General features: G+C 41.4%; 2 protein-coding genes across 3 annotated transcripts in view; one reads left to right on the top strand and one right to left on the bottom strand.

Annotated features, from left to right (window-relative positions):
* Positions 1-537: 537 nt before the first annotated feature.
* eif3g (eukaryotic translation initiation factor 3, subunit G) lies at positions 538-8717 on the top strand (the record flags this gene model as incomplete). The annotated part of the gene is made up of 8 exons (XM_043695135.1): positions 538-636; positions 1521-1580; positions 3289-3393; positions 4905-5091; positions 6397-6504; positions 6692-6828; positions 6929-7035; positions 8617-8717. Coding segments are annotated over 8 exons (819 nt in total), but the record flags the coding sequence as incomplete, so codon positions are not given.
* A 2155-nt stretch (positions 8718-10872) lies between these two features.
* dnmt1 (DNA (cytosine-5-)-methyltransferase 1) overlaps positions 10873-26649 on the bottom strand; it is a 58714-nt gene continuing 42937 nt past the window's right edge. For both annotated transcript variants that reach the window (XM_043695007.1, XM_043695008.1), the window contains 15 exons: positions 25767-25906; positions 24386-24562; positions 21382-21606; positions 20152-20344; positions 18715-18805; positions 18084-18215; positions 17085-17367; positions 16373-16514; positions 15350-15516; positions 14292-14469; positions 13312-13507; positions 12378-12541; positions 11818-11934; positions 11466-11556; positions 10873-11174 (listed from right to left, as the gene is read on the bottom strand). In XM_043695007.1, coding sequence (XP_043550942.1) covers positions 11137-11174; positions 11466-11556; positions 11818-11934; positions 12378-12541; positions 13312-13507; positions 14292-14469; positions 15350-15516; positions 16373-16514; positions 17085-17367; positions 18084-18215; positions 18715-18805; positions 20152-20344; positions 21382-21606; positions 24386-24562; positions 25767-25906 — 2334 coding nt within the window. In that variant the 3' untranslated portion in view covers positions 10873-11136. The remainder of the gene's footprint in view (positions 11175-11465; positions 11557-11817; positions 11935-12377; positions 12542-13311; positions 13508-14291; positions 14470-15349; positions 15517-16372; positions 16515-17084; positions 17368-18083; positions 18216-18714; positions 18806-20151; positions 20345-21381; positions 21607-24385; positions 24563-25766; positions 25907-26649) is intronic.

The raw sequence follows: 26649 nt of genomic DNA, 5'->3' as shown, positions 1-26649 counted from the left end.
ATCCATCTCTTGGAACTCTGTCCTTGTTCCTGGATTGTTAACATTTAGAAAGCCCTCTGGCTCTGGAAAACTCCACGCCACTGTTAAGTAGGAAAGTTTAGCCGACCAGGCTAATCCGGAAAATCTGGCATCAGATTTCACTGTGACAGTCTGAGAATTTTGATGCAGGTTTTTAAAAATCTGGGAATGAAAACGTTGGTGTCAGTAAAAGTGACCATGCAGTTGGACCAAATGGTTATAAAAATATAGGCCCTTTTATAATGTCTGTTTAGCCAGGAACCTAATGGTAGACCAAAGCTGTATATGACACTCCAGATTTATCTGATTAAGACCCTGGTGTAGGAGACAGGTCAGGAATCAGACTGTGGCCTTTTGATGTTGGTGATGGTCTGTGCTGCTTGCTGGCTGCTGTTTTATTTGACTCCTTTTCCCTTTGTACAGAGTGAGCTGGCAATGTGGCATTGGGGTCCTGTTAGCATGTTGCTCAGCTTCACAACCAATACGAAAATGTATCCCCTCATTAACGTGAGTTTTTGACTATCTTTAGGTCCCCTGCCTTCACCTAAGGAACTGATCAAAGGGAATATCAAAACTATCATTGAGTACAAAATCGATGAAGATGGCAAGAAAGTGAAGGTGAGGATTTTTCAGTGCTCAGAAATCCAGTATTGACCAGAGTTAAATCAAAATCTATACTTCCCGTCTCCAAACTGGAACTCCTATTGTTGACATCAGGTACACAGAAAATCCTAGCTGTCAAGCTGATTTCTTGTTGCCCTGAGATCGGGACATTAGCAAGAATCCATCTCTTGGAACTCTGTCCTTGTTCCTGGATTGTTAACATTTAGAAAACCCTCTGGCTCTGGAAAACTCCACGCCACTGTTAAGTGGGAAAGTTTAGCCGCACCAGGCTAATCCGGAAAATCTGGCATCAGATTTCACTGTGACAGTCTGAGAATTTTGATGCAGGTTTTTAAAAATCTGGGAATGAAAACGTTGGTGTCAGTAAAAGTGACCATGCAGTTGGACCAAATGGTTATAAAAATATAGGCCCTTTTATAATGTCTGTTTAGCCAGGAACCTAATGGTAGTGTCCTGGGCTGGGCCTGTGTGTAATTCACGGAGCCACGTTCACACTAAACAAAGCCTTTTGGCCTTGGAAATCTCTGCTGACTGTCGCGAGCAATCCAGTCAGTCCCTCCTCTTTCTCATAACCCTGCAATTTATTTTCCTTTTGAAATCATGTATCATCTCTGTGTCTGCCACCATCATGTATGCAGCAAGGTATGTTTTACTGCATGAGCCTTTCTTTAGGGCCTGTATGAATCAGTGTGTCTGGACTGCACGCCCATGTTAGTTCCCCTCTGAAGTGCTTGAAGAGGAAGGTTTCCCACCATGTCCAGCCGCCTCAGCAATGGGTGATAAATATTGGCCTCGTCAATGGGAGATTGTAAGCTGAAGGTTCATTTCTGAAGTTATTACCTGGAACTTACTGAAAAATATTGAACTTTTATTTTCAGATTATCCGCACCTTCAGAATTGAAACAAGGAAAGCTTCAAAAGCAGTGGCCAGGCGAAAAGTGAGTTTCTGTATGAGCACATCCTGATCAAACAATGCCTTTTTAAAGCTTATGTACTTGGACATTGTTGCCATAAGGATTGACTGTTTACTTGGTAAGATATGAACCGATTAATTCCACATGTGTGAGTGTGTGCACATTGTGTATACAGTTGACTTTGAATGAATAACTAAATATCACTTACCAGTAAAGACTGGTTCTCAAATTAAGATCATACATTTGTTAGTAGATATTGAGTTCGGTTTTCTGTGTTTTTTAAGTATTGAATTGTCAGTCTGCTGATTTCTTGCTGATGACAGCCCTTAGGAAACTATACAATACAGCACAGGAACAGGCCCTTCGGCCCATCAAGCCAACGCTGATTCTGACCCTTGTTTAGACCCACTACTTATTGCCCATAAGTGGTTTCTATCCCCCGTTTGCCTCCTGTTCATGTGTCTACCAAGATACACCTTAAATGTTGCTAGCATGCCTGCTTCCCCCACCTCCACTGACAGTGTGTTCCAGGCACCCACCACCCTCTGTGTGAATCATTTTCCCTGCACTTCTCCCCTAACCTTTCCCCTTCTCACCTTGAATCTCTGCCCTCTTGTAATTGACCTTTCCACCCTGGGGGGGAAATAAACCCTCTGACTATCCACCCGATCTAAGACTCTCATAATTTTGTAAACTTCTATCAGGTCACCCCTCAGCCTCCATTTTTCCAGTGAAAACAATCCAAGTTAATCCAACCTTTCCGCATAACCAAAACCCTCCAGACTAGGCAACATCCTGGCAAACCTTCTGGGCACCCTCTCCAAAATATCCCCTTCCTTCTGGTAATGTGGTGACCAGAACTGCATGCACTATTCCAAATGTGGCCTATCTAAAGTTTTATACAGCTGCAACATAACTTGCTAGCTTTGATATTGGATGTCCTAGTTGATGGGGTCTCACGTGATGGTGAATGAACAAACCCACAAAATCAGCTTCTTGATCAATTGGGAAAACTGAACTGGTTACAGGCAAATAGTGAGAGACCTGGTGCTATGGCTGGAGCCAAGAGCTTTCTGAAATCACCATCAGTATGGTTAATAGAGGAACCCGGTGGGATCCTGTGCTGTCTGGTAAAGGGGTAGGTTGCATCTAGTGAAAAGCCTACAATTGAAGTTATACTCACAGAAATGAAAGCAAAATACTGTGATACTGTCTATCTTAAACAAACGTAGAGAATGCTGGAGAAAATCAGCCGGTCTGTGGAGAGCAAAACAGCTAACATTGAGTCTGATATGACTCCACTTCAGCTGAGTTTCTGCAGCATTTTCTGTTACTGTTGCTACACAGGCAGCAGCCAAACGGATGCAGTGTCTGAGCCGCGTGTTAGGGGAAGCCTGGCAGAGAAGTGAAGGTTCAAGGAATTAGAACATGAAGAGGGAAATTGAACCCCGTCAAATATTTGACACTGCGACCTGAAAGAAAGACTAGCGTTTATACAGAACACTCTGAAGATGTACAGGTCAGGGTGGGTTGGCTATGCTAAATTGCCCATAGTGTAAGGTGCATTAGTCAGAGGGAAATGGGTCTGGGTGGGTTACTGTTGGGAGGGTTGGTGAGGACTGGTTGGGCCAAAGGGCCCGTTTCTACACTGTAGGGAATCTAATCTTCCATCACCTCAGGCTGTCTGAAAGTCTGACTGATTGATTGTTTTACTAACTTTCCTCCCCTATAGAACTGGAAAAAATTTGGCACATCGGAATATGACCCTCCCGGTCCGAATGTCGCTACGACGACGGTCAGTGATGATGTCTACATGACCTTCATCACCAGCAAAGAGGTACGCACAAAGATCAAAATTCAGAGAAGTCAGTGCTTCAGCAACCCCTTGGGCTCAGTAGCTATTTCATAAAACCATGGCTGATCCAACTGGCTTCAAATCCCCATTCCAGCCTACTCCCAATAACCTCTCAATCCCAACAAAAAGCTCCTGAAAAATATTCACACTCTGTTTCCACTGACATTTGAGGAAGAGAGTTCCAGACATTTGGCACCCTGAGAAACGATACTACTTCATCTGTCTTTTAAATTGGTCACCCTTTGGTTTTAATTGGTGATTCTGCCCCAAGAGGAAACATGGGTGGGACACACATGGGTGGGACACACATGGGTGGGACACACATGGGTACTATGTTGGTCGAACCACATCACTGCTTAGCACAGGCTGTTTGACTTCTCCTTTCTGTCATATCGAATTGTACAATGCTATTATTCAGCCTATTATGTAACACCATTATTCAGTCTATTGTTAAATACCAGCTTTTTAAAAGAACTGCCTGATTATTCCCACTGACCTGCTCTTGTCCCAAAACAGAGCAATTTTTGTGCTTTTCAAATCCAGACATACGCAGGTTAGGTGGATTAACCACGGGAAATGTAGGGTTACAGGGAAAGGCTTAGTGGGTGAGTCTTCAGAGACTCCGTCTGGACTTGTTGGGCCAAATGGCCTGTTTCTATACTTGTGGAGATTCTATGGAATTATACTCCAGTTCCCCTTTAACAGTCATAATTAAATCGGTTTCCACCGCTCTCAAAGGCAGCACTGCCCAGATTATCACAATTGACTGGTTAAAAAAGAAAACCAATTCTCCCCTCTGCTTCTTCTGCCAATTATCTTAAATCTGTGTCCTATGGTTTACAATCCTTCAGGCAGGGGCTCTTGTAATGTACTGTGCTGATTGGAACATCGCAATTCAATCTCATTTTCCAACCTCTGCTATAAGGAAAACAACTTCCTCATCTCCAGTTTCTGCACAATTCTGAACTCCATGTCCCTGTATTCTCATCAAGGCCTTGATGTGATACCCAGACTTGAACACGATATTCAGCTTAAGCTAACTTACAATTATTAACAATTTAGCCCTTGTAATCTGTGTCTCAATTAATAATGGCCTGCGTGAATCCCATTGTAAATTATGTACTAATAGGATCTATAGTGACCAAAACCTGGGACAAACTGTGTGGTAAATGGAGGTACGAATTGACCAGTGTAAAAGCAAGCCAGGATGGATAAACATGCAACTGGAGTTGAGGGTCAGTTCAGCCATTGTCCGATAGAATGATCTGACACTGGGTTTGAAAAGCTACTTCCTGTTAATTTGGAGGCCATAAGACATAGGAGCGGAAGTAAGGCCATTCGGCCCATCGAGTCCACCTGTTAGATTCCATGCACACCGTTTAAAAACATTCCTGTGTATGTATTTACTCTTATCCTTCTTCTCCAGGTTTGCATGCCTTTTCACTTGGCTATATTTCAGTCGCCGCTAGCTGTGCTTTTACACCCTTTTATAGGATTTGAATAACACCGAAGAGGATGACCCCATGACCAAACTGAAAGGCCAGAAGATTGTGTCATGTCGAATTTGTAAAGGGGACCACTGGACGACTCGCTGTCCATACAAAGACACCCTGGGACCAATGCAGAAGGAATTAGCTGAGCAGCTTGGACTCTCCACCTCTGAGAAGGAAAAGGGCTCAGGTACAGACAGGCTTCAAGCACGTTCACCTTGTAGGAGGATTTCATATTCTGCGTGTTACTCGTCCCCCCCTGTTCTCCTGAAGGAGCTGATTCCACTTAAATTGGTTTCAATGTTACTGGCACACTAACTTTCTCATTTTTCCTTTCTGAGCTGGGAATGTGTTGAGGGTTATAATCAGGGGAAAAATTACTTGTAAACCTGATCCTGTCAGTGAATGGAATCAACTGTAGATCCCCTGGCTCATTGGATTATTTTCTATATCCGAAAGAGCTGGGGGCATTTAACATTTAAATCGGAATAAGTTAACAGTCCTGGAATCAAATGTGATTAGCCTTGCTGGAGGGAGAGGTGAACTTATCCAAATCAAGCCCCTCCAGCTAATAGTTGATAACCAGGTAAAGATGCCGGTTTTATTATTTTCTCATTCTGACAGATGGTGATCAGAGAGGCGGCTTTTCCAGCAGCATTTGATGCACTATCAACTACAACCAGGTGATGGCACTAGTGTTCCCTCCAGTGCAGTCCCTGTGTTTATATTTTTGTTGGAGAAAGTGAGGGCTGCAGATGCTGGAGATCAGAGCGGAAAATGTGTTGCTGGAAAAGCGCAGCAGGTCAGGCAGCATCCAAGGAGCAGGAGAATCGACGTTTCTGGCATAAGCCCTTCTTCAGGAATGAGGAAAGTGTGCCCAGCAGGCTAAGATAAAAGGTTAAGATAATAGGCTGGAGTGGGGTGGGGCGGAGAGGTCAGGAAGAAGATTGCAGGTTAGGAAGGCGGTGCTAAGTTCGAGGGTTGGGACTGAGACAAGGTGGGGGGAGGGGAAATGAGGAAACTGGGCAGATTTCTCCAGTTTCCTCATTTCCCCTTCCCCCACCTTGTCTCAGTCCCAACCCTCGAACTCAGCACCGCCTTCCTAACCTGCAATCTTCTTCCTGACCTCTCCGCCCCACCCCACTCCAGCCTATCACCCTCACCTTGACCTCCTTCCACCTATCGCATTTCCAATGCCCCTCCCCCAAGTCCCTCCTCCCTACCTTTTATCTTAGCCTGCTGGGCACACTTTCCTCATTCCTGAAGAAGGGCTTATGCCAGAAACGTCGATTCTCCTGCTCTCTGGATGCTGCCTGACCTGCTGCACTTTTCCAGCAACACATTTTCTGCTTTATATTTTTGTTCACTTGTTCAGGAGAAGGACTGATGCAGGTTCAGGAGAGAAAGCAAACAGTGTGCAGGAACATGAAATGGTGTTGGTTCCTGCATTACTGAAAGTAACTGTTAAACAGTCTGTCTCGTTATTTGCTCCCAGAATCTGAACCAGTCCAACCAGCTCAGAGTAAGACTGGGAAGTACGTTCCGCCCAGTTTACGAGATGGAGCTAATCGGCGTGGGGAGTCAATGCAGACAAATCGCAGAGGTGAGGATATTTTGCTTCAAACATTAAACATCTTTCAGATGTCACATTAGCCTTTGAAATAAAAACATTTCCCTTGCTGACTGTCATTCCCTATCCCTGTCATATAATTCATGGGAGGGAAGCCTTTATTTTTCAGCTTCTGAGCCCCTACGATGGTGTTGTTAACAGTGTGTTTTCCGTTCCACAGCGGATGACAATGCCACAATCCGTGTGACTAACCTCTCAGAGGACACGCGAGAGACTGATCTGCAGGAACTGTTCCGGCCTTTTGGCTCCATTTCTAGGATCTACCTGGCTAAGGACAAGAATACTGGCCAATCCAAGGTATGACCATTAGTGCTGACGCCTGCATTTAAAGTCAATATCACCTTGCTGTCTACTCTTTTATTTTTGACATCTGGTTTACTTTATACTTTGTTTTCAGGGATTTGCCTTTATTAGTTTCCATCGACGTGAGGATGCTGCCAGAGCCATTGCTGGGGTCTCAGGCTTTGGTTACGATCACTTAATCCTGAACGTGGAATGGGCTAAGTAAGTGGTGCAAATGTTTGGTCTGATGTGTTGTCATGACTCACTATGGGAAAGGGTGCTTTCTGAACTCCACTTCTCACAGACTTATTGCAGCTGTTAATGATTTAATTAAATCACTAAGTGTACCTCCTTACCTGTCTGATGGACTCAGGTTGTGAGAAAACTGACCAGATTTCTGTACTGAAGAAGTTACTATTTATTGCCACAAAAAAATATGAATGATCAAATTTGTGGGTGGTACAGTGGTTAGCACTGCTGCCTCACAGCGCCAGAGACCCGGGTTCAAATCCCGCCTCAGGCGACTGACTGTGTGGAGTTTGTACATTCTCCCCGTGTCTGCATGGGTTTCCTCCGGGTGCTCCGGTTTCCTCCCACAGTCCAAAGATGTGCAGGTCAGGTGGATTGGCCATGCGAAATTGCCCATAGTGTTAGGTGAATGTAGGTGGGTTGCTCTTCGGACTTGTTGGGCCGAAGGGCCTGTTTCCACACTAAGTAATCTAATCTAATCTAATTAACTCTGCTAGCCTAAGCTCCATTCCCTTCGTGAGCCACTACCCCCATACACAGATGCTTCTTGAGGGAGGAAAAATACGAGGATATTAATGGCACCAGTCCCCTACAGGATTTGATTAGGTTCTTTTTGCTTTCCATATTTTTTATTGCTGCATGTGGAAAGGGTTGAGATGATTACTCAAGTCACTGGTTAGAGGCAGTAGTTTCTAGCAAATGGGAGAGGATCTCTTTGATTTTGTTACTTCACTGCAGAGAGAGATCATATCTCATGGGAGTCTGGAAACTTCTGCCTCTTACATACAAGCTACCCACCTACCCAGGAATGTGCTGTCCATGCACATGACTCTTGACTTCTACATTTAGTCCTAATTGTAAAACCAATCAGCAGCCTCTCTCTCTCTCTGGGCACAGCTTGCACTGAATATACCCAAGGTACTGTTGGGTCTCAAACATCTCCTGCCCCAACTTGAAAAAGCAACAGTGTAAGTACAAATCACAATGAGTTCCAGTAATTCAGTTTTAAAAATACTATAACTCCTTCCTTGAATCACAATCCCAAATAAAGAAAAATAAAAAGATGTGGTCTTTCTAAGCTTTGCCCTGCAATTGTCCAGTATCTGATGTGATTTCATGCTGCCATTATCTTTTGTGAAGCACACTGATAGGCTGACCTTGTGCCAGTATGACTGACCAGTGCTACAGTTACAAATGTGCAGAATATATCTCATGGAACCAAATAATACACATCAGAGCAGGTGCCATGGATATATTTTAATCTTTCAAAACTGTCTTCCTAATCTAATGGTTTTGTTTTTTTAACTAATGTACTGGTTAAAATGTATCATTGGATTAAATCACAAGTAATTTTTAAATATCCATTTCAATAACTTATTAAACAATGTGTATCGCTGCATTTTCATTCTCACTACCTTTATATTTTATTCAGTTTAGTACACTGACAATTTCAGTTGTATCATTGATTTAACTTAATTGATTAAGAATTAATAACACTTGAACTCATGTTTTATCTGATAATGTAAATCTTGTTTATATATTTTTCTTTTACAGGCCATCAAACAGTTGAGAAGTAATTGATGAGATGGAGTAGACTTTAAGCAGAAGTTGCTCTGTTAATTGTTAACAGTACTAAATAAAATTTCTGTACTGGCCATTTGTCTTGGACTTATTGAAGGTGAACCTCAAGTCTCTTCTGCTCAGTTCTACATGTAAAATAAGCAGGTTGCCATAGTAAAGTTGTCAAATTTTTTTTCCCAGTCAGTCTGCTCAATGCAAGCGAGAAAAGTGTGTTCAGGCTTTGAAAAGGGCAGAGTGATGGATGTGACAATTACAACATGTAAATTTAATCTGGATAGGTATATAGAAAGGAATGCTAAGAAAGATATGAGGCCCAGTGGGACTGGATTAATTCAACAAGGCTGATTTAGACTGAAGGGTCTGTTTCCATGCTGTACAACTCTATGAAAATAAGGAGGAGAACTTCAAATTTGAAGCATTGGACAGTTGTCAGTCATACTACAGAACAGTGACCAACACTCCTGCCTGTCATTCATTCAGAACGGTGCTACGAGATAGTGAGGTGAGGAACTGTCAGTGACTGCAGCTTAACACGTGGCTGCGAGGGATGGCTTCAGAAAGGGCACAGCAGACAATGGAGACTGTTTAAGGAGCAGTTGTTGCAAGTGATGTTCCTCTGAAGGGGTAAGATTAAAGGTGCCTTGGATGACGAGAACAGAGGAGCTTCTTGTCAAAAGGAAGGCAGCAGCTTATGGAAGGTGGAGGAAGCAAGGATCTAGCACAGCTTGAGGATTGCAGGCTTGCAAGAAAGGAACTAAGAAATGGACTGAGGAGATCCAGGAGGGGGCACAAAAAAGCTTGTCAAGAAGGATTAGGGAGAACCTAAAGACATTTTACTCATACATGAGGAATAAGAGAATGATCAAGGAGAAGGTAGGCCCAATCAGGGATAGTATAGGGGCTGAGAAATTGAAGATGGACTTCAACCTGGATAAATGCGAAGTGATGCATTTGAAAGTCGAACTCGAATGCTGAATATAGGATGAAAGACAGGATTCTTGGCACTGTGGAGGAACAGAGGGTGTGCAAGTACATAGATCCCTCAAAGTTGCCACTCAAGTGGATAGGGTTGTCAAGAAAGCATATGGTGTTTTGGCTTTCATAAACTCGATCCCCCTGTTAAAGAGTCATGAGGTTTTGCTACAGCTCTACAAGTCCCTGGTGAGACCACACTTGGAATATTGATTGTGTCCAGTTTTGGTCGCCCTACTGTAGGAAAGACATAGAGGCTTTGGAGAGGGTGCAAAGAAGGTTTATCACGATGCTGTCTGAACTGGAGGGCTTGCCTTATGAAGAGAGGTTGACTGAGCTCTGACTTTCTTCCTCCTCTCCAGAGAGAAGAGGTGATCTGATTGAGATATACACGATAATGAGGGGCATGGATAGAGTCAGTAGCCAGAGACTTTTCCCCAGGGCAGGATTGATGGCACGTGGGGTCATAGTTTTAAGATATTCAGAGGAAGGTTCTTTCTGCAGAGCGTTTGAATGCATGGAATGTGTTGCCAGCGGTGGTGGTGGAAACAGCCATTAGGAACAGTTAAGCGACTGCTGGACACGCACTGGATAGCAGTCAATTGAGTGGTGTGTAGGTTAAGTTATTATATTTTACATTAGGATAAATCCTCGGCACAACATCATGGGCCAAAGGGCCTGTTCTGTGCTGTACTTTTCTATGTTCTATAACTTTAGTCTTCATATCTATATTTCCTTTAGACTGGGAAACATCCAAAAAATCTGCTATGAGTTCTGGTGAGGAAATAGAGGGTATATATGTTGTTCAGGCCAAAATTATATAAATGTCAATTTATTAGATATGTGAAGTGCTTTTATGGCTTTATCCATTTGAATTACTGCTTTCAATGTCTTGTGACATGGATAAGATGCAACAGAGGGCATGAAAGTGTGAAAATTACTGAACTGCATTTCAAAAGATGTAAAACATTAAAATCTAAGTTTGATTAATAATTGTGTTGAAGTTGGGCAGATGGTGTGATTCTATGGAAGGTGGTATCAAAACGATTTGACAGAAACTAGCTCATTTAAATGGAGTATCTCAAACAAGAGGTAGAAAGGTTTAAACAAATTCCAGATCTTGGGACTATTATTTCTGGCTGTTGGGTAATTGGATAAGTAAAAATTAAAAGCTGGCTATCCTAATACAAGCAACAAGATGGAACATTAGTATTCCACTTAATAAAAGGTATTTATTGGAAGAAATATTACAACATATAAAAACTACAGGTTTATTAAACATATGAATTACCACTGCAGAAAGTGGGCAATTATTCAAATACTGCGCATTTAAAACCATGTTAAAATCCACAATGCATGACAGCACTGCACAATTGAGAAAAATGTTCATTAACTAAAAACAATGTTACATCTTCAGTGGCAACTCCATGCCAGCCAGTTAAAAAAAGACATTGTTTCACTGAATATTCACAGGATATTTTGTGCACGAACAGTCTGGGAACATCAAGCTGAAGGTGAGAATTAGTCGGTAGTGTCCATAGTCTCCACTTTGACAGGCTCTGTTAGAGAGAGAAAAAAACGTCAGTGAGAACGGAACTGTTACAACCACCTTGCTACACCTCTTCTATAGCGAGATGAAAGAATCAATCATATGTACCCCACCATTACTTAGGACCAGCTGTATGTATTGATCTGGTCCTTTTTCCAAAACCTCAATTCTGTCCAGGGTGAAGTGTTTGACCTTTAATTACCTATTTCTTGTGCCTTGGGAATTCAAAAGCTATATGATCACAACGTTTTGAAAGCTTGGTATAATATTGACATAGCTGTCCACATTTCAACCTAGTTACCTGCTGTGTTCTTTTTCATCTTTTCAATCATACACAGCTTAATTTCCAGACCAATAGCTTTAGCCAGAGGAGGTGGTACTGCATTGCCAACCTGTGTGGTTTTAAAACATAAATTTTAATAACGAGTGGCACAAAACGTATGCTCTGTCAGTAACTCTGGGAGATTTCATAGCAACATGGTTAGTACATGGTAGGTATTTCTGTGACTTGACATTTAAATGGTTAACTGCTGTATTAAGTTCTTGCAAGATTATAAATGTAGTGTTACTCAATTAACCTACCCAACAAACACTTCCGCAACATTATTAACATGTTGCTGTTAATAATTAGTGTAAATTTCTGCAATACTCACCTGTCTATGCTTGTCCAAAATGTTTCCAAATAGCCTGTATGTATCTGGGAATCCCTGGGAGCGTGCGCATTCTCTAACACTCACTACACGGTGCTGTTCAGGATGTAACACACGGCCCTGGAACACACAAAACCACATTAGATGCTATCAAAAATATTATTCAGCTCTTAAATCTCTTGAACACCTCTAACATGACAACGAATTATTTCCTTGACAACCCAGTCACTTTCCAGTGCTGAATGCGATGACTAATTGTAACTTATTACAACAAAAAGCACCATAGCATAGCTGAACTCATTCCTAATCAGGTAACATGCACAGAGATGCACTTGCAGCAGAAGGCATTTAACAATAAAGGAGCCAGGATTAAATATTCCCATCTGTAGCTGGAATGAGAGTCCACCTGGTCATTCGGCTCATAAAATGAGTTGCAGTTTTTATTACCAACTAAGCCATCAGATAAACCTTAAGTTAGTTAGTGGGATGTACAATTTAAATGAAGAGACTGCAGTGCAAATCAAGTTATTACAGGAAAAGCTTGAGCAGAAACCATGATTTACCTGTTTACCCATAGGTTCTGGATTGGTGACTGTTGTACTGAAAAATCCATCCCACTCCAGCCTACCATACAGGCCAGCCCAGTGATTGTGCCTGTTCCCAGTGTGGGGGAGACACCAAGGAATGAGTGTGTTGAACTGCCTGTCAGCTGACTCACACTGTTTACCTGAAAAACAAAACAGAAGTTATAAATTTGACTCTTGTAGTTGTGTGGGGTTCGGTGTGGCATTTAGTCCTTAGAGAGGGGAGAATAATGTGCAGGACACAAGGAAATACTCAACATGAAATAACTCCAACAAAGCATTTAAAGAAGTCTTTGAAAATAGAGTTTTTCAAAATCTTTCATATGAAAATTAAATTTTACAACAGAGACAAGTTGTAGTGAGGCAATAGATTAAACAAATGAAAAATTTAAACCTTGCCATATTTTTGCAAAGGTAATTTGGAGAAATTTGCATTAAAAATTTAAAATGTGTGTGCTGTGAAGGATGGGAATTTAAAAAGTTTGTCTTAAAAAAAGAAAACGGTGTCACCATCCTAGGCTGAACCACAATGTTCATGTATATCTGATACCAGAATCAAGGATCCATGTGTCTTTTCTACCACAAAAATAAAGTTAATTATGTCCCCATGACATCCTGCCTAAATTGTGATGCCCAGTATTGAAAATGATGACTCTACCGGAGACCTAACCGGTTCAGGTTCAACACAACATCCTGATTTTTCACTGATACCTATATTCTGAAAGCTGAGAATCCAGTTGGCTTTCTGAACAAGTTGTCCCCCCACTTTTAGACCTGTGAATCCCAACAGCTCTGTTCCAACACCCATATAAAAATTACACTGGTTGGTATTGTCATATTCTCTCAAAATAGGCCAAGGTGTTAGTGTCTATATGCGACTGAAAGTGGATAGTTTGTGCCATCCTCTACTCACCTTCTGCACAAGAGCACACTCCCCGCAGCATGCCAGCGCTGCTAAGTCCATTCTTTTTGTCATGGTGTGTGTACCTTAGCTTTTTGGTAGTGGTGCCATCTGAAAGGCGCACTTCAATGTTGGGAAGATCACGCCAGTCTGACCCTGGAGCAAGGGGGATGTGCCGCATTCTGCCTGCCACTAAGGCACTCATATCCTGCAGAGGAAGAGAGAGGGTGAGAGGAGATAAACAAGGGCATGTGGTATGGCAGAAAGCTCTGAAAATGTTTAAACTTCAAAGTCTGGAGAATCCAGTAAGCTTGGGACAGTAGAACATCAAATGTACAATAGAAGGTGAACTAAACCAATATTATTGTTCTGTTAAGCCATAAATTGGCACTAATTAACATATAAAAACAATCCAACAAAAAAAAAAAATCGGGGTCAAAAAATCAAGGGATTATGTTGAGCCTGAACTGGTTAGGCCTCAGTAAAGTATTATTCTCAAATCTAAGCATTACACTTTAGAAAAGATGTTATGGGGAGATAAGTAATTTTTTGTGATAGAGAAGACTTCTATGAATGGGTCCTCAATTCTAGATGAGATGAACATTCAGTCTAGGATGGTGACCAGGAAGGAAGATTTAAATTGTGATGGTACAGGTTCTAAATAGGTTTGGAGATAGAGAGAGAGAAACATTACCAAAATCACAATTTTGTCTTTAAGAAAGAATGGTAAATGTTTGGGTTAATGTGCAGAGTAAAGTTATAAAGCCCATAAGAGATGACAACCTAAGTGAATTGGGAAACTAAATTGTTCAATGTTATTCCATAGCTTTGAATCCTTCGTGCTTGATCTGCAGTGATTGCAGGCTTTCCAGGTGGTGTTGGCTTTCGTAAGAACATAAGGAAAAGGAGCAGCATTAGACCATTCAAGCCTGCTGTGCTGTTCCATGAGATCATCTGGTATGAAGTTGAGCTCCGTGTAAAAATTCACCTACCTTGCAGACGTGATCCCGCAGAATGGGCTGGTATTGTGTGCCCCGAATCTGTCGCTGGAACCAGGACTGTGGTTCACCATTGTAGGATATTTCCAATGCAGAGGCTCCATTACGGATTTCAGGCAGATCGGACATGGTATCTCTTACAGTGATGGTTCTGAATGGAGCAGACCTTATCCTTTGAAAGATTTAATATATATATATATATTTAAAAATGGTCCTTCTCTTCAATATCAAGTCATATTACCTGCAAGTTAGAAAGAGCTTCATATGCTAATTTAGCTCACACAATACGCTCCTGAGCTACACCAGAGGGTTTCCACTTTTGACTACCAACCAGCGGTAAGTTAACTGCCTTCAGTCAACATGAGTTGGATTAAATGTCAGTTAACATCTCGCCATAGAGATGAATCCACAAACTCCATCAACAAACACATCGACCTGGACCCAATATACCGGCCACTACAGCGGACAGCTGAAACTGACAACCGGAAGCGGCAGGGACAGGCCACTATAAATGCCAGAGGAAACACCACAGAAGCGCTTCACAGGAGGCTCCCAAGCACTGAGGATGTCACCTAGACAGGGGACGAAACGTTTGCAACAAAAATTTCCAGCTCGGCGAACAGGATTGACAAAAGTTAATGTAAAATAAATGCATGGTATTTCTATGAAGGAAGAAAAACGACAGGATGTCCATTACACTATACCTAAACTGCAGCTATAAAATTTACACCTCAATTTATGCAGAGATTAATGGAGCCTAGTAAATAGGAATATTACAGAGGCGTCAGTACCCTGGGTTGTTCAGCAATGGGAATGGGACTATCTCCTGTTGTCTAGTTAATCCCTGCAAATATATGCGTGCAGATTTCAATCTGGGCGGTGATGCCATTTGTGGTTGAACAGCCTGTGGCCCGTGATGGTCTAGATTAGCAAATGAGGTGAATTATTACAGGGTGATCAGAACCAATGGGAACCAAATCTGAGGAATCCAATCTTCAGGAGGAGGAGAACATTGACCAGACAAAGCAAAAATCCTGCACAGCAACTTTAACCTGGTAATATTGCTGACAAATTTCTTATCATCCACAGCCACACTGAGTTGACAGGCCCTGGGTGCAAAGACATGTAAAGGCTCCGGGAACAGTGGCAGCTTCTCTCCAGGGGCTGCAGCCAGAATGATAGCTCGCCGACGGGTCTGAGCAACTCCATACTGCCCGGCCTGTGAAAAAGAAAACACGGAAAATTCAGAAAGGGATATGCCAATCTGTTGTAAGGAAGGTGAAAGGAGCATTTAAAAACACTTACTTCAAATGCATGAAGCAGCTCCACCTCTATTCATCCATTGTATTCACTGAACCTGAACTAAACCCACCTTCCCTATTCCACAGTACAGCCCAGAGTACCAGCTACATCACTGCTTAATATTAAAACGTGAGTGGGATCAACATAAACCCGAGGCATAAAGACCAATTTGTTGTAGAATTGAACCCATCCTAGTCTAGTTGTCCAATTACAGATGGGTCAACAGTAGCAAAAGCTTACCACATGCTAAAAGTAAGGGAAGTCAGACCAAGATCCTGCAATTGCAATTTAATGGCTCCCATTGGGAGAATGGAATCTTGTAATTGAGACTGGTCACATTCCCAACAGGTAATCCAAGCTCTTAGTAAGACTTAGACCTGTATGAGATTCTAGCACCACTGAATAGTATCCTAACGAAGTCAGGGCTCCCAGGGGACAGAAGGAATAAAACTAATTTCACATAACTTTGCTATACAGTGTAGCAAAAGATTCTTCAGATCAATTCAATTTCAGTGATCTTGAAATATCTCCAATTCAAGAAAATGAAATTCTTAGACGTCTTGATTAGAATACACTGGATAGTATGGTACCATCTTTTCTTAGAAACTAAAATGAACGATTACTGGCCACTGATCTCTTAAATATAGTTATGACTGCCTTCATAGCTTAACACACCACAGACAAAATAAACATGAACAACAAGAGAAATAGACAACCGCTGCACAAGACACGCTCTGCTGACAGATAAATATTCAAGAGTAGAAACAGCTCACCTGTAATACACCAAACGTGCATTGATAACCCATTCGCACCAGACACCGAAGGGTCAACTTCAGAACCATGGAGCGCTTGAATGAAACAAAGTTCCTCACATTCTCCAACAGGAAGAACCTGGGCCGGTAATAGTCACAATAGCTGCAAAGTACATGAATACAGGTGATTGTAAACGGTGTACTAGACACCTGGAAATGCCCTGCCTGATCAATCATACAGATTTGCTTTAAAAAAAAAATAGAAATATTTTCCTGTTGTTACTCCACAAAAAGCCCTGCTGTTATAAAGTCAGAAAAGCAGAATTGAGTAATTCCTTGTTTGGCTGAGGCTTAAGATGAAGGAAGAAGTAATGTGAATTTCTGAAGCAAATTATTCCACACAGTCAGCCCCAAACGTTCATGTGAGATCGATTCAAACCCAACTGGTGTTCCACCTATTGTAAATGGATGAACACTGCTGAGCGAGCAATAGATCAAGGCAATTTTCTCTTCCATCCAACACTTTACTGACCTACACTCCCCTACGATAACGTGTTACTGGCTAAGGCCCACTAAGAATCTAATAATGATTTCTGTGTCACATTACATAATGTAAGCAATTTGAATTAGCAATCATCTGTTAGATTAGTCTAGAAATGGACAAAACAAATCACTGAAATAAATGTTAAACCAGTGAGAGAGATAGCTAGATTTCAATGATCTGTCCACTGACCTGAGATAAGAGACAACCAGGGAGTTCTTGAATTTGGAGTAAGTGCGGGAATTGAAGCGATTCATTCCACTGAAACCTTGACATGGGGGCCCACCACAGAGCAACTCCACATCACCCTTCTGTGGCAGCTTCTGGCCAAGGGAATTGGTCTTCTCCCCAGCCATGACAAGTTTCAGGAGAACATTGCAGTCCTCAGTGAAAACAGTAGCACCAGGATTGTTCAAGCGGAATGCTTGTGCTGCTGGATCCCACATCTCAATAGCCCACAAAGTCTCTGAAATACCTGCAGAACAGGAGAGTTAATCTTCATGTTACTTCTTAGAAACTTGCAGCACACTTGGCTTGTGCTGGCTTTCTGGAAGAGCTATCAAGTTAGTCCCATATTCCAGGTTACCGGATAACTTGTCATATTGTTGTACCTTGAGGATGGTAAACTGTACAGTCATAAGGTGCCCTGAATCAAAAAGAAATTCACCAAATTCTGGCATATATTAAAATATTGTAATCAGTGACTTGACTGCCTTTGTGAACTACTTTTGTTAAATTAAATTCTGTTACAAAACACATATTGAACTCCCACTCCCTCCATATAATTAAAGTTACCAACTAAGTGAAAGTACTTGTGTTTGAACTTTGAACTGAAACACAAACAAACCACAATGTTCAGTAATTTAAATTTTCCAGGTTCTGCCTGGATGAGAACCAATTCCAAATCCGCCATTGAGGAAGCAGAGCTCTAAAGCTTTTTAAAATGATCAGGCTGGTAAAGATGAAATAACCAAAAATCCAAAAGGTCAGATAGCCAGAACTGCTGGATACCTGCATAACAACTCTGCTGATTAAACTAACAGTGACATGCCAGAGAACAATTGCTCGTGATGCCACAATGCATCAAATGTGCAGTTTTGTGAGAACATTGATTGTCACCAACTGTAGAGCCCTAGTTCTCAGTTACTGGTCTGATTAATGGCAAGTCTTGTTTCTCCCTGCAAAACCAACCTGCCTGATGAAATCCTTCAGAGAGACCCCCACAACCTGAGAAAACATCAAGACTTCGCAACTTTTCCAATTTGTTGTCTGTCTCAGGCTCAGTCTGTTCAGGCTCAGCTGTAGATTTTGCCTTTCCTTTTCCTGCAAGCAAACAAAAATAAAATCAAAACTACAAAACAATTTTCGCCAAACCTCAAATAAAATCTCAGCTCACCCCAGTTTCACAATACATGTAAAACTGTATAAGAATAGATCTTTCTCCTCTTCATTCAACTACTTTAACTCAAACTCATTCACTGACTGACAAAGTGGCTGTTCTTAGTTTGTGAATTTACATCACGAGTATTGCCTGGAAGAGTACAGGACTATTAAACCCACACAAGGCATCACAGACACATTTAACAAGTCTCCAATGATAGAGAAATCAACCAATTTTGTGGCTAACTCAAGAGTATAAAACCCAATCATCATGTGTAATCTAATGCTTGATGGAATTATTCTAGGACCAAAACTATTTGGGGACGAAACAGGATCTTCTGATCGGTCTTCACTAATCAGCCTCTGGAAAAAACTTGTAAAATCACACCTGCCACTTTGCAGCAGCAGCATCACTAGCGACCAATGTTCAAACAGTATTTACCTTTGCCTTTCCCTTTCCCCTTGCCTTTGTTTGCTGAACTGCGGGCACGGTTTGGTGGATCTTCATATGTTTTTAATTTTGCATTGTAAGCCTATAAATTAAACAAAAGTTTAAGACCTTAACCAGCATTCAATATATTAAAAAAACTGCTTGCGAAATGTATCAAAAATAACTGACAACCATTATCAGTCCAGTGCCCACTCGACATCTGAAAAGGACTGGAGTCCAATACAATTGAATCAAAGATACACAATTGCGGTAAAGACAGAAAATGCCATTTAATTTTCCATCTGTCCCCTTAATTAATATGGTATTTATTCAAAATTAAAATGTACTGGTCAAACTCAGGTGTGGCAGCATTGATGGAGATAGAAACAGAGTTAACATTGATTCAAGTGACTCTCTTCAGACTGAAAAAATGACGGTTCTTATGCTGTTGACAAAGGGGGAGGAGAAAGTGGAACAGATGGTAGGATGCCCAGGGCAAAGAATAAAAGGGATTGGTAATGGTGATAATGGAGAGATTAAGATGCAAAATAGAGATCAATGATAGGTTTGAGTTGGAGAAAATAGGTCAGCTCTCCTGGGAGCAAAACCAACAAGATAAAAACAGAATGCAAAGGTAGAAGGGTGTTGTTATAATCCAAAGGGAGTATTCATAACCTGAAATGGTTGAACTCAATGTTGGGTCCTAATGGCTGTAAAAATGAAGTGGAAGATGAGGTGGTGCGCCTCCAGTGTATGTTGAGTTCTCGAGAACACTGCTGCAAACCTAGGATGGACCGAAATGCTGATTCTGTTTTCTCTCCACAGATGCTGCCAGACCTGTTGTGTTTCTCCAGCAATTTCTGTTTTTGTTTGTGATGGAAGTATTCACATGGGAGCAAGATGGTTTATTCAAATGGCAAGCAATTGGAAGGACAGAGTGAAGGTGAAAGTAAAGTAGGCACCCAGTCTCTGTTTGGTCCCATCAACATAAAGGAAATTGCATAGTGAGCAACAAATGCAATAGGCTAGCTTGAAAAGGAGTAAAACACTTCTTCACCTGGAAGGTGTTTGGGACCTTGGACAGTGAGAAGGGCAAGAACAACACCTTTTACAACTGCATGAGGTGGTGAGGAAGTGTTAGGAGGAAACCAGGCTGTTATGGAGGGAACAGTCCCTATGGAATACTGACAGTGGAAGGCAGGGGAACACACATTTAGTGTTGGAGGTGCTCGAAACTGCAGAGGAGTTTCTGTTTACACAAATCATTCACTTCATTCCAATGCATGAATCTTTATTCCAACAGCATGATGACCAGTTAAGTGACACAATGTTCACTGTTAAAGATAACACTTGGAGCAGGTGGTAGAACAATTCTATAATTCACTTTCAGGTGGATGTGGGTGATCAACTCCAGTAGAGTATAAAGCCTCCCAATTTAAAACATCTTACCTCTAAGAAATAGAATCTGTCCGATCCTCCAGCAGAAAACTCCTGAATGGACACAGTAAGATCTTCTCCATATTCCACAGTACAGCGTCCCTGGACATCTTTGAAATCCACAATCACTTCTTCATCACTCCAATACAACAAGTTGATATCAGTGTGGTAACTGGCTTTAAGACCTTTGTGCGTGTTCTCAGCCCTGAAAGAAATAATTAGTGGCAGCATAAAGAAACCCAACTCAAACCCTCTCAGCACTGCAAAATGGAATTCTTGCCAAAAGCGGGCAAGTCAAACATATCTTTCGGTGGAAACATGCATTAAGTCACAAATTAATTTCTAGTATCACGAGCTCCAACTAGTTTCATTTGGTAGCATCGACTGCACAACTCAGAGAACATTCTAGATCAGTACTTAATCCTAGACCCTAGATTATTTGTTCAAGTGGAGGATGCTGATCCCATGGCACTATCCAAAGAGAGAACAGTTCTCCTGGCATCTCAGAAAATATTACTCTTGTAAGTAAAATCACTAAAACTGATTTTTGGATCTTGCTATATAAATAATGGCTTCTGTATCTGCCAATAGAATGTTCCTCACACATTAAAAATAGCTGTATATGAAGCAATTGGATACATACCAAACTCTCTGGGCTACAGAACTAAAACTTAAGGGCACTGTTTTCGCCATTTCAGACTTACGTGGTGAGAAATTTCTTCATTCAAATTGTTGTTTGATTCTCTGTGCCCAAAGGCAGCGGACCCTCAGCTGCTGAATATATTCAAGATTCGCTTGATTGATTTTTGGGCAGTAAAGGAATCAAGCGATGTGAGATTCAGAAAAATAGAGTTGATTTAAAGTTTAATCATGGGTCTTATTGAATAGTGCAGGAGGTTCAACCAGATGTTGAGTTATCCTTGCTCTTATTTATGTGATTGAATTTCTTAAAAAGTATCTATTTCTCCTTTGTACCTCCTGGATACTTTGCTTCTTGGAGAGAGTGTAAAAATCTAACTACCTCGTAGAAGGTGACTGATTTGTACAAGCTTCCTCAATACCCCATATGGCAGAGAAAGTATCCCCCTAAACCTTGTGGCTGGCCAAGCAAGATAAACTGGAGGGTACCGATACAAACCAAATTTGGGATTATCATCAATTATATAGCGCTCACCCACACACACAGAACTTGAACGAGACAGTTAACATTTGCTGTAGCTTTGTGTCTTGGGAACTGCTCACCTATAGAATTTATTGATACGCAGCTTAATATCTGCTTCATTGGGTTTTCCGTTACTACGCTTGTGACAGAAGATTTCTTGAATGCGGCCAATTCGGAATGGATCAGGTGCGTCTAGGTTGCTGCCTTTAATATAATCAGAGGATTTGCGGTAGTATTCAGGGTAGAGGTCTTCATCCACATCATCTTTTTTTATTGGTCGCTTGCCAGGGCTGGACGGTTTCACACTAAAGACAAGACACCCAAGGTTAGAAAACTATCAGAGAACCAGATTTTAAATGATCTCTTCAAACATATTTCAGTTTTTGAATTTCTTCCTTTTAGCTTGCTTCTTCATCCAACACATTTTTTAATGAAACAAACCACTTAACAACTCAGATCGTTTCTGAATTCACCATCCAATATCTCAAAACATTAGCAGTTGCACTTCAATACAGAACAAAAAAAAAGCTGGAGAAACACAGCAGTTCAGGTTGTATTTGTGGAGAGAAACTGAATTAATGTTTCAGGTCAATGAGCTTTGATCCACTGAAAAAAGACAGAAATGTAAGGGAAGTAAAATGTAAGAAATATAAGGACTTCAACTCCTCTTTAAAAACCCTCTCCAACAGGGTCAAAATCCTGGAACTCCCTCCCCAAAAATACTGTCGGTCTCCCTACAGCAAATGGACTGTAGTGGTTCAAAGTGGCAGCTCACCATCACCTTCACAAGGTCAACCAGGAATGGACAATAAATCCTGGTCAGCCAGTGATGCCCACATTCCAAGCAAATAAAGAAATTCAAAAATGCAATAGCTAAAGATAATGGCAATGGATAGGGTAAAGAAACAAAGTCTGCAACAGAATGAGTTGCCAATAGCTACTTAAAAAAATTCCTTCATGTTGTATTTATAAGAAAGAAAAAAAGATTAACCCAGCAAAACAAAAGAAAAATATGAAACACGATGGAAATATCCCCAGAACACTTGTAACTTTAAACTCTTCAATAATGTGGCCATTCCTTCATTTATATGGCAGGTTGTTCGAACATGAGGTTTGGAGCCAAGTACCACTTCTACTAGAATGCACATTTCCATTCTACAGGATATCAGAACGGGAAACCAAAAACTAGAGCTGAAACTGTTGATAAGGCAAGATCTTGGACTCTTCATGTGGATGCACTGGTTATAAAGGCCCAAAAACATCTCCTTCAGGCAGCTGAGGAAATTTGGCATGACGGCGAATACCCTTGCCAACTTTTATAGGTGTGCCAGAGGGCATTCTGTCTGGATGTGTCACTACCTGGTATGTCAACTGTAGCATTCAAGATCAGAGACGGTTACAGAGAGTTGTGAACTCTGTCCGGATAATCACAAAGACTAACCTCCCATCCATAGAATCCAGTTACCAGGCCTGCTGTCAAGCATTCTTAAAGATCCATCCAACCCTGCTGATGTTTATCTACAACCTCTACAGAAGCCTGAACATACGCACCAGCCAGTTTTACAACAGTATCTACCCTACTGTTGTTAGAATACTGTTGTTTGTGAATGGACTCACAAAACCTTAACATCTACTTTTGTCATTTACATAAATGATTTGGATGTGAGCATAACAGGTACAGTTAGTAAGTTTGCAGATGACACCAAAATTGGAGGTGTAGTGGACAGCGAAGAAGGTTACCTCACATTACAACAGGATCTTGACCAGATGTGCCAATGGCTGAGAAGTGGCAGATGGAGTTTAATTCTGATAAATGCGAGGCGCTGCATTTTGGGAAAGCAAATCTTAGCAGGACTTATACACTTAATGGTAAGGTCCTAGGGAGTGTTGCTGAACAAATAGACCTTGGAGTGCAGGTTCATAGCTCCTTGAAAGTGGAGTCACAGGTAGATAGGATAGTAAAGGCAGCGTTTGGTATGCTTTCTTTTATTGGTCAGAGTATTGAGTACAGGAGTTGGGAGGTCATGTTGCTGCTGTACAGGACATTGGTTAGGCCACTGTTGGAATATTGCATGCAATTCTGGTCTCCTTCCTATTGGAAAGATGTTATGGAACTTAAAAGGGTTCAGAAAAGATTTACAAGGATGTTGCCAGGCTTGGAGGGTTTGAGCTATAGGGAGAGGCTGGGGCTGTTTTCCCTGAAGCATTGGAGGTTGAGGGGTGACCTTAATGAGGTTTACAAAATCATGAGGGGTTATGGGTAGGATAAATAGACAAAGTCTTATCCTTGCGGTGGGGGAGTCCAGAACTAGAGGGCATAGGTTTAGGGTGAGAGGGGAAAGATAAAAAAGAGACCTACGGGGTATCTGTTTCACACAGAGGGTGGTACGTGTATGGAATGAGCAGCCAGAGGATGTGGTGGAGGCTGGTACATTTGCAACATTTAAGAGGCATCTGGATGGGTATATGAATAGGAAGGGTTTGGAGGGATATGGGCCGGGTGCTGGCAGGTGGGACTGGATTGGGTTCGGATATCTGGTCGGCATGGATGAGTTGGACCGAAGGGTCTGTTTCCATTCTGTACATCTCTATGACTATGACTATCAGCTCCAGCAGGCACAATTGGAGATTAAACTAGACAAGTAGTGGCAACTACTGACTGAAACCTCAATTATATCAATTATTGCGAAATACCACAGTTGCTGGAAATATGAAACAAACAGAATGCTGGAGAAACTCAGGAGATCTGGCAGCATCTATGGAGAGAGAAAAGCTCTTCTTCAGAATTTGGTCTCATTCCCTAACAGAGTTGCACCCTGCCCCCAGTGACTGCAGCAGTTCAACATGACTCACCACCATTATTTCACAGATAATTAGGGGGAGCAATAAGTGCTGCTCTCACCAACAATGCCAAAATCCTGGGAAGTTTTAAAAATGTGTTCTTAGAAATGCTGAGCTCAACTTTGAAGTGAATTGCCCCTCTACTAAGAGGACAGTAACCTTCACAACATTTCAGTGCTAATCGACAGTGCTCTCTCAAACATACATCCAGATTATAACTGGTACTGGTCAGGAAAGTATTACCTGAAGGAAAATGCATCTTGTAGCAGGTAAACACCATCTCCAACTCTATAGTGCGTTCCATTCTTAGAAGCCAATGAGTAGAAAACCTTGGAGTCATCTTTCACATCCAGTGCTTCAAGAATTCGTGGCATCTCTTTTTGTCTTATGTCAGCCAAACGAGCACAGCTGTCACAGAATCTAGAAAACCAGCAGCCCAAAGAACTCACAGTTAAGACTAACACTTTTAAAAGGTGATGGCATTTAGATCAGTTTCTGTGTTGCAGAACATTTTCAAATTGAACCAGTGAAGTAAATTAGAGGCTTTGACAGATAGATCTTACAAATTAGATCTAAAAATTAAATGTTGAATATACAAAGCAAAGATTGCTATTGCTTTAACATTTGGTAATTTTTGAAAATTAAACCATTCACACGGGAGTTAGACAGTGCTCACAGGATTGTTGTCCAATTACAGATAATGGTCAATAATGCCAGCTCAGTCATTACCCAAAGATTACTTTCAGTCCTAAAGTATCCATTTCCTGATTTGAATGGCTAAAGGAATCCTGCACATGTCCAAGTAACATACAAACAAAAGGCTGGGAGATCTCTGATCAACATCTACAGTCTTAGGAAGGTCAGGTCAGTTGAGACTTTTAACTGTGTCATCCCTTCATACTTCGCTGACAAGTGAACCAAGTAGAGACAGGACAACACTGGAATGGCAGTGGAAATGATCAAGATTCTTGATTCTATATTTTGTTACATCATTGGTTTATGCACATCCATTGATAGACCCATGTAATTTAAAAAAACCCTTGCTTTCAAGTGGAAATGGTGATATTGCTCTATTATCACTGAATAATCTAGAGGCACATAGTAGTCTGCGTTCATGGGTTCAAGTCCCATCACGGCAGCTGGTGGGATTTAAATTCATTTAATAAATCTGGAATTGAAAGTTAGTCTTGGTAATAATGACCATGAAATTGATTGTCATGAAAACTCATTTAGTTCATTTTAGGAATGACAAAACTCCCATCCTTCATCTATCTGTCCAACATGTGACTACTGATCCATGGTAGTATGGTTGACTCTTAACTGACTCTGAAATGACGTAGCAAGTTACTAAATTCAAGAGCAATTAGGACTGGCACTATTGCTTGCCAGCAATGCCTACATTCCTTGAAAGCATAAATTTCAAGTCATGTTTGCCATTTCAACCTTGGTTCTTTGGTTATTAAAAAAAAAGGAGCATCACCTTTTCACACTAAATGTAATGATTACTCTGTCTTCAAACCTAACATTTCAAAAGCACAAGGTTTCTAATTGTGTAATGGACCTCAGCAACTATAGGAAAACTCTCTCTATACCCCCAAAATAAATGTCACTGGCCTTTACTCACTTATGTTTATTCTCCTCAGTTGGCTCACATTTTACAGGAGTCTGGAATCGTGAATACTCTGGGTCGTACCACATCTGGTAGAAATAGGTCTTCCCATCATCTTCAACCATCTTCAGTTCAAAACCTTCATCCATTCCACCCTAAGATGCAGAAAGGCAATATGCTCACAACATATTCCAGACAAATCTGAAGTACCTTTACAAAAAAAGTCACGTTGTAGGTGGTACAGTTCAGGATATTGATGCACGATCCAAATGGTTGGTGGTAATCTGTCCAATTAGTCAGTCAAGGCAAGTCTAGTTTTGTTTAGAAAATATGAAAGCATTTTAATTTTTTATTGCTCAGGTTATTTCAAATTAATAGATGATTTAAGAATAGATATTGATGAGGTTGAGGTAGCCAAACATTCCCATTCTTCATCAATACCCCAGTTTAAATGTGGTTGCTGCCGTAGTCTAATCTAGCATGTAAATCACTGACTTATGCTTAAACAAATGACATAGATATAGTATGGGAACACTTAAGACATTGAAACAGGAGTAGAATATCAAAGGGCTAGATAGGGTAGACAGGGAGAGCCTTTTTCCAAGTATGGTGACGGCGAGTACGAGGGGGCACAGCTTTAAATTGAGGGGTGAAAGATATAGGAGAAAGTGAGGACTGCAGATGCTGGAGATCAGAGCTGGAAATGTGTTGCTGGAAAAGCGCAGCAGGTCAGGCAGCATCCAAGGAGCAGGAGAATCGATGTTTCGGGCATGAGCCCTTCTTCAGGAATGAGGAGTGTGCGCCAAGCAGGTAAGATAAAAGGTAGGGAGGAGGGACTTGGGGGAGGGGCGTTGGAAATGCGATAGGTGGAGGGAGGTTAAGGTGAGGGTGATAGGTT

This window comes from Chiloscyllium plagiosum, chromosome 8 (genome assembly GCF_004010195.1).
Source record: "Chiloscyllium plagiosum isolate BGI_BamShark_2017 chromosome 8, ASM401019v2, whole genome shotgun sequence".
NCBI lineage: Eukaryota > Metazoa > Chordata > Chondrichthyes > Orectolobiformes > Hemiscylliidae > Chiloscyllium > Chiloscyllium plagiosum.
The sequence above is the reverse complement of the archived record's forward strand: the minus strand, read 5'-3'. Positions and strand labels throughout refer to the sequence as shown.